The 15,000-nt window shown below is 51.4% G+C and overlaps 1 protein-coding gene across 1 annotated transcript in view; it reads right to left on the reverse strand.

Annotated features, from left to right (window-relative positions):
* The window catches only part of LOC119574194 (serine/threonine-protein kinase NLK-like), a 29,989-nt gene that overhangs the window by 10,495 nt on the left and 4,494 nt on the right, over positions 1-15,000 (reverse strand). The window contains exons 2-5 of the mRNA XM_037921319.1: positions 14,314-14,367; positions 10,462-10,483; positions 9,748-9,854; positions 3,732-3,737 (exon numbers count right to left, since the gene is read on the reverse strand). Of these exons, the coding sequence (XP_037777247.1) occupies positions 3,732-3,737; positions 9,748-9,854; positions 10,462-10,483; positions 14,314-14,367 (189 nt within the window). The remainder of the gene's footprint in view (positions 1-3,731; positions 3,738-9,747; positions 9,855-10,461; positions 10,484-14,313; positions 14,368-15,000) is intronic.

Raw genomic sequence — 15,000 nt, forward strand, 5'->3', positions numbered from 1 at the left:
GTTTAACATTCAAGCATTCAAGCAGGCAGGCAGGCAGGCAGGCAGGCAGGCAGGCAGGCAGGCAGGCAGGCAGGCAGGCAGGCAGGCAGGCAGGCAGACAGACAGACAGACACGAGAGAGAGAAAAGAAAAGAAAGGGGAGGGGGGCTAGCTTTAACCATTTTTTCCCCTTGATTCCCCCGCCCAAGCAGCGACACGTGGCGAAGACGGAAGGGATGCTCGCGAGAGAATCAAACTCTCACGCTCCCAAGCTCCCGCGCTTCCTCTGCCACCAAAGCAATACAACAAGCCGTGGATAAAACGCATCAGAAAAGTGGGGGTGGGGTGTGGGGGTGGCCAAAGTTGGCCATCATCGCCGCTGCATCCTCGCCCTGCCTCCCCTTCTTTCTCCCCATCTCTCCCTTCCCCTGCCTTTTTCCGTTTCCTCCCTCCCTCCCCTATTTGTTCCTCCTCCACTTCCTTTTACCACCTCCTGTCCTCTCCTCCCCTTCCCTCTTTTCCCACCCCCTCTCTCCCCGTCAACAATTACCCCCCCGCCCCCGAACTCTAACATGTTAGCAACAAGCGACCCTCTCCTCGCGTGCGACCCGTGGGGGGCGGACTCCAAACGGTGTCGCTCGCCCCTCCCTTCGAAAATTCCGCCACTCCGCCTCCCGCACGCCCCGCGGAGACCGACCTCGCACACTTCCCCAGCCGGAGGACCTCGAGGGAAGGGCGAGGACGATGGCTCCCCCGCGCGGAGGACCCCCGAAGGCTAGGGGATGCAACTCGCGGGGCAGGCTCTTCTCCCGACGCGCAGCCTCCTCGCCCTGCTCTCCTTCGAGTTCGCGGAGCATCGGCGGCAGCGAGTGACTACCGCGCGTTCACGAGAGTTCAATTGTTCAATAGCATTGCAACTCGAAGAATGAATCAGTGAAGGAGGCCATCCCTTCCGGGTCTCCGAAAGGACAGACACGCCCTCGTTCTTTCTCCCTCCCTCCCTTCCTTCCTTCCTTCCTTCCTCCCTCCCTTCCTTCCTTCCTTCTTTCCTTCCTTCCTTCCCTACTCCCCTCCCTCCCTTTGTTCATTCATTCATTCATTTCTCCTTTCTTTCTTTCTTTCTTTCTTTCTCCCCATCATTCATTCATTTCTCCTTTCTTTCTATCTTTCTTTCTTCCTTTTCTTCCTTCCTCCCTCCCCCCTCCCTTCCTTCCTTCCTTTCCTTCCTTTTCCTTCCTTCCTTCCTTCCTTCCTTCCTTTCCCTTCCTTCCTTTCCTTCCTTCCTTCCTGCCTTCCTTCCTGCCTTCCTTCCTGCCTTCATTCATTCATTCATTCACTCCTCCTTCCCTCCGTCCCTCCTCCCTTCCTTCCTTCCCTCCGCGTCCCGGCCCGCCCACAAGCTCCATCACCTGCCATTCCGTGGGCGCGGGGGAGACACTGTGGCCTCACCTGAGCGTTAAGTACAAACGCACAGATCAATGTTTGCCCTCGGGTGCGGGCGCCATAGTTCTGCCTCCGCACCCTGGCAACAGCTTCGCCGCCTTCGCCGCCGACCAATCACTTCGCTGTCTTCCCGCGGGAGAACGAGTCTTGCACTCTCTCTCTCTTACTTACACACTCTCTCTCTCTCTCACTCATACACTCTCTCTCTCTCACTCACACTCTCTCTCTCTCTCTCTCTCACCCCACACTCTCTCTCTCTCCTCACTCACCTCTCTCTCTCTCTCACTCACACTCTCTCTCTCTCTCTCTCACTCACACTCTCTCTCTCTCTCTCACTCACTCAAATCTCTCTCTCTCTCTCTCACTCACACTCTCTCTCTCTCTCTCACTCACACTCTCTCTCTCTCTCTCTCTCACTCACACTCTCTCTCTCTCTCTCTCACTCACACTCTTCTCTCTTTTCTCTCACTCACTCTCTCTCTCTCTCTCTCACTCACACTCTCTCTCTCTCTCTCACTCACACACACTCTCTCTCTCTCTCTCTCACTCACACTCTCTCTCTCTCTCTCACTCACACTCTCTCTCTCTCTCTCACTCACACTCTCTCTCTCTCTCTCACTCACACACTCTCTCTCTCTCTCTCCCCTCTCTCTCCTCTCTTCCCCTCTCTTCTCTCTCTCTCTCTCTCATCTCTTTTCCCCTCTCTCTCTCTCTCTCCACTCCCTCTCTCTCTCTCTCTCTCACTCACACTCTCTCTCTCTCCACTCACTCACACTCTCTCTCTCTCACTCACACTCCCCTCTCTTCACTCACACTCTCTCTCTCACTCACACTCTCTCTCTCTCTCACTCACACTCTCTCTCTCTCACTCACACTCTCTCTCTCTCTCTCACTCACACTCTCTCTCTCTCTCACTCTCTCTCTCACTCACACTCTCTCTCTCCACTCACACTCTCTCATTTTTCTTTTTCTCCTTTCTTTTTCTTTTAATTCCTCTTTTCCTTTCCCTTCTCCTTGTCCTCTTCTTTTCCTCTTCCTTTTTCCTTCTAATTCGTTCTATCATTCTTTCTCCTTCTCTTCATTTCTCCTTTCTTCCTTTTCTCTCCATCCCTATGTTCCTCTCCATTTTCATATTCATCTTCATTCCCCTTTCCATCTCCACCCCCACCCCCACCTCCACCCCACCCCCGCCCCCACTCCCACCCCCACCCCCACCCCCACCTCCGCCCCCACCTCCACCCCCCCCCCACCCCCACCTCCACCCCCACCCCCCCCCCCACCTCCGCCCCCACCTTCCACTTCCCTCATCTCGAACGAAAGTGAATCAATATACGCATAAATTTTCCCCGACAACAATAATGAGACGCCGGAAAGATGAGGGGGACGGGGAGGGGGGAGGGGGGGATGAGGAGGTGAGATGAGTATGAGAGAAAAGAAGGGGGGGTGATAAAGTGGGAGGAGGGAAAATGAGAGGAAAGAGGGAATGAATATGGTGGGGAAAAAAGGGAGGGGGGAGGGGAAATGAGTGGAAGGGTTGAGGATGAGGAAGTGGAGACAAAAGAAATGAGAGGGAAAGGGAAAAGAATGATGAATAGGGGAAACGAGAAACGGAGGAGGCTGAAAATGGTAGGAGAAGAGAAAATGAAAAGGAAGGAGGCGAGACACGGAATTCACGAACGCACACTCGCCGTTCCTCCCGCACGAGCTCCTAAACAAGGCCTATATAAACACTTGTATAGACCTTGCTCCTAAACTCGCCGAAAACGGGAAAAACACTTTCAGAACTCCCAATGACACTTGATTGCTATTAAGAGTAAAAGGGGGAACACAGAGGCACATCATAGCGAAAAATATAACAATAGTAATAATAATAAAAAATACACAAAAAGCAATAACAAATAACAATTTTTAATAATAATAATAATAATAATAATAATAATAATAATAATAATAATAATAGCAACGACTACTATGTCATACCAACCAAGTTTCAACTGAAAAATGAAAAGACAACGAAAAAAGAAAAGGAGAAAAGCGAAGAACATGGATTAAAAAGTCCATACCAGACAAAATATTTAGACTCGCGGTACTTGATACTTCCCGGTGTCGACGGCGACAGACTCCCCCTCCCTCTCCCTCCCCCCTCTCCCTTTCCCTTTCCCCCTCCCCTTCTCCTTCTCCTTTCCCTTTCTCTTTCTTTCTCTTTCTCTTTCCCTTTCCCTCTCCTCCTCCCCCTTTTCCTTACCCTTACCCCCCCTTTCCCCAAGCACATGTCTAGAAGCAAGCAAACAGACAGACAGACAGACAGACTCAGACCTCAGACAGATATAAACACACACACGCAGCACAAAAAAAAACAAAAAAAAAACAGACACCAGCGGACGTACAAGACGCATCGAGAATCACGTGGCCTCAACGCCTTTTACTGCCCTCCTCCACTCCCTTGATTTATCGACTCCTTTGCTCCCCTGACGCCTTTAATTATTCACGAAAACACACAACCCAAGAAACGTACTCCTCATCGAGCTCCCCCATCCTATCCCTCATTCCTATTCGCATCCTCATTACCGTTCCTATCCCTCAATACCTCTCCCAATCATACTAATCTCTCCCCATCTCTCCCCATCCTTATTACCTTCCCCAGCCCACTCCCATCCCCCAACGTTTCCCACTCCCGTCCCCCAACCTATTCCATTCCCATTTCCACTTTTTTCGCCTTCATCAACCCCTCAGCCGCATGCGCCCGCCCGCCACCCCATGCCACCGCCGAGACTGTGCACCGTGGCGAGGCGAGGAGGAGTGTGAGGACGAGGAGGCAGGGGTGTGAGGACGAGAGGAAGGAGGTGCAGCGAGGAGGATGCCGTGGAGGGAGGAGGATGGAAGGAGGAGGAGGAGAGGAGGAGGAGGGGGTGGAGGACGAGGAGGGAGGGGTGGAGGAGGAAGGAGGTGGAGGAGGAGGAAGGAGGTGATGGAGGTGGAGGAGGAGGAGGAGGAGGAGGAGGAGGAGGAGGAGGAGGAGGAGGAGGAGGACGACGACGACGACGACGACGACGACGACGACGACGACGACGACGACGACGACGACGACGACGACGACGACGAGGATGAGCAACAGCAGCAGGAGAAGAGGAAAAATCCGCGAAGGCTCCCCGGAGAGAGAAACCGGGGCCTCCCCGTCCCCGCGCACGAGGGTTGCTTCCCCGCCTCTCCATCCATCTTCATCCAAACTTGGATCGTGAATCTTGCTATGAATGCTGTTTTCCCTATGCTCTTCCGTTTGTTTGTTTTTTTTATTTCATGTGCTTAGCTGTACTTATTCATTCGTATTCTTCTTTGTTTATGTCGATCATTCTAACCTATACAAAACAATGTATCTCCTCTTCTCGTGCGTTCACATCACCTGCCAAACGTTAGACAATCACCCCAGGTCAAAGAAATGGACAGTAACTTGGCGTCATTCAAAGAAACCAGGTCGACGTCGAAGCTAGTTGAAGCCACATCAGGCTTGAAGCTGGACCGGGGTTGAAGCTAGGTCGACTCGAAATTAGATCAGTATCGAAGCTAGGGTCGGGGTAGAAGCCAGATAAGAGTCAAAGCGAGGTCGAAATCGAAGCTAGAAGCTGGGTCGGAGTCAAATCCGAGGAGAATCGAAACAAGACCAGTATCGAAGCGGAGTCGCGTCGAATCTGGGTCAGTAACGAAGATGGGTCAAAATAAGAGGCCAAAAAGACCAAAAGAGGTCAAAATAGAAGTTGGGTCGAGGCCAATGATAGGTAGGCTTTGAAACTTTGTCGTCACGTAAGCCGTGTCGCGGACGGCAGGGTCGGCGTCCCAATAAAAACGGCAGCTGACCTCACATCGAATCGCTTTCCGCGGTCTCCCTCCCAGATGTCACGACGCTAGCAGAATCCGGCCAATGCCCCCGCTCGCGCCCGCTTTTACGAAACGAGCCCTAATCAACGCCCCCCCCCCCCTCGCCCCACGGACACTTCCTTCCCCACCGCGGAGTGACGCCGGAACGGACCCCAGCGGCCTACCCTCCCAGCCGCACTTTCACTCACAACCTCACTTACTCATTACTTCAGTCCCACTTCGCCGCACGGTTCGTTTGAAGAGCAGTCTTTGTCGCACCTCTACTTCTAATCCCCCTCATACCTCACTTCAGTCCTGCGCCTCCTTGCCTCACTTCAGTCTCAACTTCCTTCACAACTCATCTCTTGCAAACCCGCCCGTTTCCTTCAGCTCACATCACCCATGCTTCCTTCCCCCGTTTTCTCAACACCCATAATGAAGTTGCGTTTCCTTCATCCTTCCTCGTTCCCCCTCTCTCTTTTTTTTCTTTCTTTCTTTCTTCCTTTTCTTCGTATCTCCTATTCCTTTCCTTATGTACCTTTCTCCCTCCCTCCTTCTCCCTATATCCGTCCTGCTACCTATCTGCCTCTCTTCCCCCCCCCCCCCCCCCACCTCGACCCGTGCTTTCCCCGCTCGTCCGGCGAGGCATCGATCGGAATGCAGCGTGCATGGCGTGTGCATCATCGCACTCCTACTCCGTCCGCGTCCTGCCGGTTCGACGGGCGCCTCCCCCAGGGTCGCGCGGAGGGGGAGGGGAGGGGGGGAGGTGGCGCAGGTGGAAAGTAAATGGGAGAGGGAGAGGAGATGATGGGAGGGGAAGGGGAAGGGGAAGGGAGAGGGAGCCGGAAGGGGGATGAGGAGAGGGAGAAGGAGAAGGATAGAGGAGGAGGAGGGAGAGAAGAGGAGGAGGAGGAGGAGGAGGAGGGAGGAGGGAGGAGGGAGGAGGGAGGAGAGGAGGAGGAGGAGGAGGGAGGAGGAGGAGGGAGGAGGAGGAGGAGGAGGAGGAGGAGGAGGAGGAGGAGGAGGAGGAGGAGGAGGAGGAGGAGGAGGAGGAGGATAGATGGATGGAGAAAAAGGACAGAGGAAGGAAGGAGAAAGAAGAGAAGAAAGCCCGCCCCCAAAAAGCCACGGAGCCGGAACAGACGGGCACACAATGCAAACAAAACAAGAACACGGAATACCATTCGACAGAACGGCGCGGCACGGAATTTCTCGCATGAATTTCCTGACGGGGAGTTAGTTTATTGATCATTCCTCACCACAGGTGGGTGTGCCTACGACCCGCCTTGGCACCCGGGACAGGGGCGGAGCCGCGCCGCCCATCCTCGGAGGGAGACACTCTCGGTGCCATGACTATCCGCGGCCTAATCACACAGTGGCAGCGTCATGCACCCGTAAGACCACGGCGCAAGCAGCAGCCAAGGTCACTCCCCTGCCTCCGCCGCCGCCAGCGCCGCGAAGGGGCACGGAAGGGCGCGCGAGCGGATGGGGGGGGGCAGGTTAATGAGCCGGGAAATGACTCATATCACACGGGCGTTACTCACGACACGCAAACGTGAGTCATGTCGAATGGTGGCGTTACTCACGAGACACTTATGTGAGTCATGTCGAACTGTATGTATCAGCTTTCATAGGCAAAGAGGAGGAGGAGGAGGAGGCCAGAGGGGCAAGGACGACACCTCAGGACGAAGCGCAAGGGAAACGGGTGATGCTGCCTCAGGATTACGTCTGCATGTGTATATGCACGCACGCACGCACGCACGCACGCACGCACGCACGCACACACGCACGCGCGCGTATACATATACATATACATATACATATACATATACATATACAGACACAGACGCTTAAAAAACATGGGTATGCAGAGATATTTGTTATTTATTTATTCATACGTGCGCACGCACATGTACTTATGTACATGCACATGTACATGTGCACATACACATGTACACGAATACGCACACCCATACACAATCATGCACATACATGCGTGTATGCGCATATAAATAAATGAACAAAAAACCAATATCTATAAAAAAAAAAAAAAATTCAAGTGCCATATGCCACAAAATACAGGCTCCCTTTACCCCTACCCCTACCCCTACCCCTACCCCTACCTCCACCCCACTCCCCACTCCCCACTCCCTACCCCCATCGCGAAGACCGCCGACCCCCGCGCACCGCATGACCCTACAACGTCTTTTCGTCTTTCTCCTTCTTTTTTCTCAGTCTTCCTTTCCCTCATAAAGTTAGCGATCGAAGGGGATATGCGACGATCAATACCCGGAGTTTCGTGCTGTTTCCCCCCCCCCCAACCCCCGACCCAGACACAATGGCGGCAGGTGAGAACGAGGTGGAAGAAACCGGCTGACTGACTGACTGACTGACTGACTGACTGACTGACTGACTGACTGACTGTCTTTCTGCTTGTCGCCTGATTGTCTGTCTGTTTCAATGACTATGCCTGCCTGCCTGCCTGCCTGCATGCCTGCCTGCCAGCCTGCCTATATCTATCTATCTGCCATCCTTTGTCTACTTGACCGCGTAAGAGTAGGAGCTAATGAATAACAACGATTAGTCTTCCTCTCATTTTTTCCTCTTGCCTGCGCCCGCGTGCCCGCCAAGCACTCGCCCTCGCACTCGCGTACCGCTTTCTCACCCACGCCCACCGAACAAAGCCATGTCCATCTCTCGGCCCCTCAGACCAACACACGCTCAAACATGGAAAATAACGAACAAAAATAAACCGAACAAACAAACGAAAAAGATGCACTAACAAATAAGGCCGAACAAACAAAAACCCTCAACAAGCACGTAAAAAAAATCGTTGAACATGCAAACCAATAAAAATATGATAAACAATTAACGCAAAAGAAAGTCAAGCTCGCCTCAAAAATATGTGGAAGAGAAACACTAAGGAAAAAAACTGATAGACCAAAAGGCAGGAAACGAAAATACTGATAACCAACAGAGGAAGAGGGGGAGGAGGGAAAGGAAAGGAAAAAGAGAAAAGGAGAAAGGGGAGGGAGAGAAAAAAAAGGAGAGAAAAGAAAGAAAGAAAAGAGAGAGAGAGAGAGAGGGAAGAGGGGAAGAGAGAAGAGAGAAAAAGGGAGAGAAGGAAAAAAAAAGGAGAAAGAAAAAATCCAAAAAAGGCAAAAACGAGAAAACGAAGAGGGGGAGGGGGAAAAGGGGGGGGGGGGAAAAAGGGGAAAAGGAGAAAGAAGAAAAGAAGGAGAAGGAGAAAGGAGAGAAAAGGAAGAGAGGGAAAAAAAAGAGGAGAGAAAGAGAGGAGGGAGAGAGAGGGAGAAGCGGAGAAGAGAGGGGAAGAAAAAAACAAGAAAAAAAGGGGAAACAAAAAGAGGGGAGAAAAGAAAGAAAAGAGGAAAAGAGGAGGGGAGGGGAAAAGAGAGAAGGGGGAAGAGAGAAGAGAAGAGAGAGAAGAGAAAAAGGGGAAAGAAGGGGAGGGGGGAGAGAGGGAGGAACGAGAGCGAGGAGAGAGAGAGAGAGAGAGAGAGGGGGAAAGAGAGAGAGCTTAAAGAGAAGAAAAAGAAACCAAAAGGAAGAGGGGAAGAGGAGGGGGAGAGAGGGAGAAAAAGAAAAAGAGCAGAAAAATAAAAAAAGGAGAAAAGAAAAAAAAAGAAAAGAAAGGAAGGGGGGAAAGCGAAAAGAGAGGAGAGAGAGAGAGAGAGAAAAGAAGAGAGAGAAGAGAGAGAGGAGGAGAAAGAGAGAGAGAAAAAAAAAAGGGGAGAGAAAGAAAACCAAGAAAGGGAGAGGGGAAGGGGGGAGAGAGAGAGAGGGAGAGAGAGAAGAGAGAGAAAATGGGGAAGAGAGAAGAGAAAAGAGCGAGCGAGAGAGAGAGAGAGGAAAAGAGAATGAGGAGAGAAGGAAGAGAGAGAGAGAGAAGAAGAGAGGGAAGGAGAGAGAGAGAGAGAGGAGAGAGAGAGAGAGGAGGAGAGGAGAAAGAGAGAGGAAGAAAAGAAAGAGGAGGAATGGAAGAAAAGGAAAAAGAGAAGAGGGGGAGGGAGAGAAGAAGAAAAGGAGAGAGAGAGAGAGAGAAAAAGGAGAAGGGGAGGAGGGGGGAAAGGGAGAGAGGAGAAGAGGAGAGAGAGAGAGAGAGAGAGAGAGAGAGAAGAGAGAGAGAGGAGAAGAAAAGAGAGAGAGAGAGAGGAGAGAGAGAGAGAGAGAGAGGAATGAGAGAGAGAGAATGAGAGAAAAGAGAGAGAGAGATAGAAATGAGAGAGAGAGAATGAGAGAGAGAGAGAGAGAATGAGAGAGAGAGAGAGAGAAGAGGGGACGAGAGAGAGGAGAGAGAGAGAAGAGAGAAAAAGAGAGAGAGAGAGAGAGAGGAGGAGAGAGAGGAGAGAAGAGAGAGAGAGAGAGAGAGAGAAAATCTAAAAAAAAAAAAAAAAATGTGTATATATATATATATGTATACACGAAGAGACAGAATTCCAAAAAAGAGACTCACCTCTGAGGATTTGGTAGAGGAAGACCTTGACGTGGTCGGCGGAGAGATGCTGTGGAGACACGATGATCTTGTGGAGGTCACTCTGCATCAGCTCTGTGATCACGTAGCTGCACACCCAAGGTCAAGGAACGTAACACTTCCAAGGATACATAACACTTGTAACAAATAACACACACAGGTAACACTCAATACACTGTGCTACTTAATAATTCTAGGTATGTATAAGACTTACAACACGCGCAAGTATCGCTCAATATACTTAATAACACCGAATGTGCATAAATACCAATTAATACTACGTAACACTTCCAGCATTCATGCGTAATCTTAAGTAATACATAATACACTAAATAAGTGTAAATCACACTAAATATAATAAACGTACGCAACACTTCCAATATACATTTGTAACATTTAGGATATATACAAGTAAAAATCTATACATCCATTCAAACACTTTCAAATATGCATTGTAATACTTTTAATATAGATATTTAAACATTTTCAATATTACTCGTAAGAAATTACAATATACATATATAGGCAAGATATGACAGCTACTTAATACAGCTACCTAAAGCATCTTTTCTTTCATACGCAGGTATCCTCTTCTTTCTACATTTCAGATCTTTTTTAAGTTCGCAATCACCCTGGGCGAACTTGCAGAACTTTCTCTTTCGTTATTTGGTGCATCTGGCCTCGCATCCATCTCACATCTCCTTAAAAAAAAAAAGCCCAAAATTTCTGTTGCATTCGGCTCCGCGCGTCACATATACCTCTTTCTGCTCCGAGACGGAAATGCCACGTCCAGAGCCCCACAAAAGCGGCAGTTGCAGGTCAAGAACAGGAAGCGTCGTCTTTAATGGACCGTCAGTTCGGACAGTGGGAGTAATAGAGACATCCTTCACCGCCCACGGACGCGAGGGCGTGGTGGGGCGCGTGCCGGTGTCGGTAGAGCACTAAATCAAGAATTTGAGGGTTTGGTAGAGAATTGTGGCGATTTAGCAAACTGCTTCTTCAAAATACACTTTTCAAGACGTGCCTCCGTACCGGCATTCACGCCTCGTTTTTTGATACGGGTATCAGTTCAGAAAACAATGAGGAGTCACAGAAACATAAATACGTCTGGACCAAGTTTGCTTTGCTGGTGAAGCCGAGGATCCACTCTCACAGGGCACATTGTCCCGGACAGCCATGGCAGTCAGAGTGGTGCGAGTTCGCGCGCACGCGTAAGGAGGATGCGGAAGGAGCGCACAGCCACATCCTGTTTCGCGATCAGCTTTTCAGGGGCCGCGAGCTGACTACTTGGCCACCGGCAGTCAGTCCCGCTTTAGGATGCGCTACTGGTGTTTTGTCAGCGGGCAGGGATTTCGCTGACACCGTGGCCGGGGCGAATGAACGGCCCCCAGCGTGGCCAGTCGCGCGAACTGTTTGTCCGTCGAATGGCCTTTGTTTGTTCCGGCGTCCTGAGAACACAGAATGCACAGATAGACGTCGAGTGCTATATAAGTCATTTGCGTACAAATTCATGCTTGTATGCAACCACGTTTGCATGCATGCCCGTAGTTGCAATATGTATACATGTATCTTAAACGACTAAATGAATGAATGAAGGCATACATGCAGTGTACCCAGCACGCATGAATGACTGCATGTAAACATATACCGTATGCACGAGCGCACGTACCCGGGTCCAAAGGGATACGTGCATCCACATGCAGTCACACCCAGATGAGTGGGATTCCTTTCCGCCACGCGCTGACCACGCTGCCCCTCGCGCGCAGCCGCTCATGCGAGGGCGCAGGAAGGAAGGCGGGGAGCCAGCAGGACACGCAGGATGCGAGCGGGTAGAAAGATGGCGACGTGACCCGGGCGTGTGGCCCGGCCTGACCAGCCTGCCTTATCCTCAAGCTTCATCACCTTTAAGTTCGGAGGGTACAATGAGGCGCTATATATCAGGCGGACCAGGCGGCGCGGAGGTGTGGAGGTGTGGTGGTGCTCGCCCACTCGCCCTCGCCCTCTCCTTCTTCTCCTCCTTCTCCTTCTGTCCTTCTTTCAGCCATTCCTTATCCCCCCACCCTTCCACTCCTCCTCCCTCCTGCCTTTTCCCTCCGCCTCCCTCCCCCTCCCTCCGAGCTGCAGCCGCCATCATCACAAGTGATATCCCTGTTTCCTGACCTTATGCCCTTCCTGACCTTGAATCTTCCCTGATCTTACATCCTCCCCGACCTTTCTATCCGCCCTGACCTTTTATTCTTCCCGCCCAAGATCCTTGCGAGATGTCAAGGACTTCTAGAACAACGGGGCAATGGGCAGGACAGGCAACGTCATGCAACGCGACGGGAAGCCAATCAATCACTAATCAACAGGTTAGCCTTTGCGAATCAGGAAGAAAAGGGGTTTGGAAAGGACGTGGGGTCTGCATTCGTGGCGATCTTTTGCTCTCTTTTCCTCCGAAATGTGATGGATTAATTCGCAGGCAGGATGGTAGGCTTTAGCAAACCTCTGGTCTGACAGCGTGCAGGCCGGTAGGAAAGACCCGCCCCCACTCCCTCTCCCTACCCACCCTCGCCCCCACCATCACCTCCACTCCGTCACTCACTTCTCTGGCTTGAACACAAGTACATCGGCCCCTCTCCCTCTCCTTTTCTCCTTTCTGCCCCTTTCCCTTTCCTTTCCCTCTCCTTCTCCTTTCTCCCCCTCCCCCTCCTTCTGCCTTCCTCTCTTTTGCCTCTCCTTTCTTCTGCCTCTCCCTCTCCTTTGCCTCTCCCTCTCCTCGCCTCTCCCTCTCCTTCTGCCTCCTCCTCTCCTTCTGCCTCTCCCTCCCTTCTGCCTCTCCCTTCCTTTGCTCCCCCTTCCCCTCTCCTTCTGCCTCTCCTCTCCTTCTCCCTCTCCCTCTCTCCCTCCCTTCTGCCTCTCCCTCTCCTTCTGCCTCTCCCTCTCCTTCTGCCTCTCCCTCCCTTCTGCTCTCCTCTTTCCTCTCTGCCTCTCCTTCTCCTATCCATCAATTTTTCCTCTCCCCTTCCCCTCCTCTTCCCCTTCCCCTTCCCTTCCTCTTTTCCCCTCTCCCTTCCCTCCTACGCTCTTCATCCTCCTCTCACTCACCTCTTCTTTTCTTTCCTCTCATCTTTCTCTCTCCCGTTTCCTCCCAAGAAATTTTCCCCTTCCTCCCTCCCCACATGTATTTCCCCTTCCTCCCTCCCCACATGTATTTCCTTCCCTTCATTCCTCTGTCCAGTCACCCAACCTTCATTCCTTCCTTCCTTTTTCTTCCTTCCCTGCCTCCCTCCCACCGCCATTACAGTCCGAAGCGCCATCCTTCAACCTCCAACCGTTTTAAGAGCAGTCGCGGGGCGGCCTCGCTTCGACCGCCCCGGCGCGGCGGTGTGGTGACGGTGCGTCTCACCACAATCCTCACCACCTCCCTTGACGTCACTGCAACCCTTGACCACGTCGTCACATCCCTCTCGTCAGCCTTTCTCTTTAGGCCACACCATCGCACCACCTCCCTCTCGGCCACGCTCTCGCTGCCACTGTGCTCCCGCCTCCCCTATCCCTGAATTATCCCTCCCCTATCCGAGGCCTAATCGCCAGCGCCGTGGTCGGAGCCGCTGTCCATCCCCGGCGAAAGATCTCTCCGCTTTCGCCCTTGCCTGGGTGCTTGCCGGCGTCCCCGACCCCGCCTCCCCTCGGCCGGCACTTCGGCAATTCGGCCTACACGTCGGTTGCTCTGCAGTCCACCAGTCCTGCAAATCACGTTCTCCTAATTCACGATTCCCTTAGCTCTCTCGCACTCTCCATTTCCTTCCCATTCCATTCTCTTCTCTCCTCTCCTTTCGCTTCTCCTTTAAACACACATACATATATATAGGTGTGTGAGTAGCTGGTTGCTATGTTGAGTGAATGTCCCTGTCAGAATGCACTTAATCATCCTTTGATTATATTTTTTGATGTAACGCAAACTTCAAAAAATATATATTTCAGAGACGTCATCACGGTTTGAAAACTGCCGTTCCGCCATCCATAAACCATCATAATTAGATCACGTTTATTTTCCTTCCACGTTTAAAGACAACTGTTCACACGCGCGCTAATCCTTCAGAAAGGGAAAAAAGCGACAAATCCGAGAAGGCCACCGGAAGCGGGAAACATTCTTGGAAAGAAGCAAGGGGGGGCTGGAGGATGAAGCGAGAAAAGAAAAATAAAGCACGAGATTAGAAAAGGGGATGAGAAAATGGGGAAAGAAAAGGAATAAACGAAAATACACATGAAGAGAAAAATAAATAAACCAAAAAAGAATGGATATGAAAAAAAAGAAGACCCCCCCCAACCCCCGACGATGTTTCCCCCCACCAGTTTAAGGAACAGAACTGATGAAAAACAGAAAGCCATTAGGAGGGATCGTAAGGGGGGAAGACATATATAAAAGAAACAGAGGGGAGAGGGGGTAGGAGGAGGGGGGGGGGAAAGAAGGGGGGAGGAGGGGGAAAATGGAGAGAGAGGAGGAGAGAGATGGAGGAGAGGGATGAGAGAGAGGAGAGAGAGAGAGAGAGAGGAAGGGAGAGAGGGGAGGAGGGAGGAGAGAGAGAAGAGAAAGGAGGAAAGAGAGAGAGAGAAAGAGAAGAAAGAGAGAAAAGAGAGAAAGAGAGGGGGGAGAGAGAGAGAGAGAGAGAGAGAGAGAGAGAAGACAGAACGAGAATGAGAAAGACAAAGAGATGGAGAACAGACAGAGAGAAAGAGAAAGAGAGAGACATAATAACACGGGAAACTTATCCCATGAAAGGCGTTACAGGCGCCTTAATCCCAGTGTTTCAATTTCCTACCGAAACCTGCCTTCGGAAATCAGGCCTCGTATAACTAGCGTGTCACGGCGAGCGACCTCACAACGGCGGCCACGGGGGACCTCGTGTGCACGGGCGCTCATCTTCTTACTCGTTAATTCATGTTTATTTCATTTACTTCCGTTCATTCGCGTTTATTTCATTTACGTCCGTTACTCACTCGTTCGTTCATGTTATTTCATTCACTTTCGTTACTTACTTGTTCATTCGCGTTTATTTCATTCACTTCCGTAGCCATTCTCTTCCCTGTATTCAACTTTTTGTTTGTCTGTTTGTCTTTTGTCTCTGCCTCTTGGCTGTGTCTCTCTGTCTATCTGTGCGGCTCGGTCCCTCTCTCTCTCCTTCTCTTCTCTCCCTCCCCCCTCTTTCTCTTCCCCCCTTTCTCTCTTCCCCCTCTCTCTCTTCCCCCCTT

The sequence above is a fragment of the Penaeus monodon genome, chromosome 6 (genome assembly GCF_015228065.2).
Source record: "Penaeus monodon isolate SGIC_2016 chromosome 6, NSTDA_Pmon_1, whole genome shotgun sequence".
Lineage (NCBI taxonomy): Eukaryota > Metazoa > Arthropoda > Malacostraca > Decapoda > Penaeidae > Penaeus > Penaeus monodon.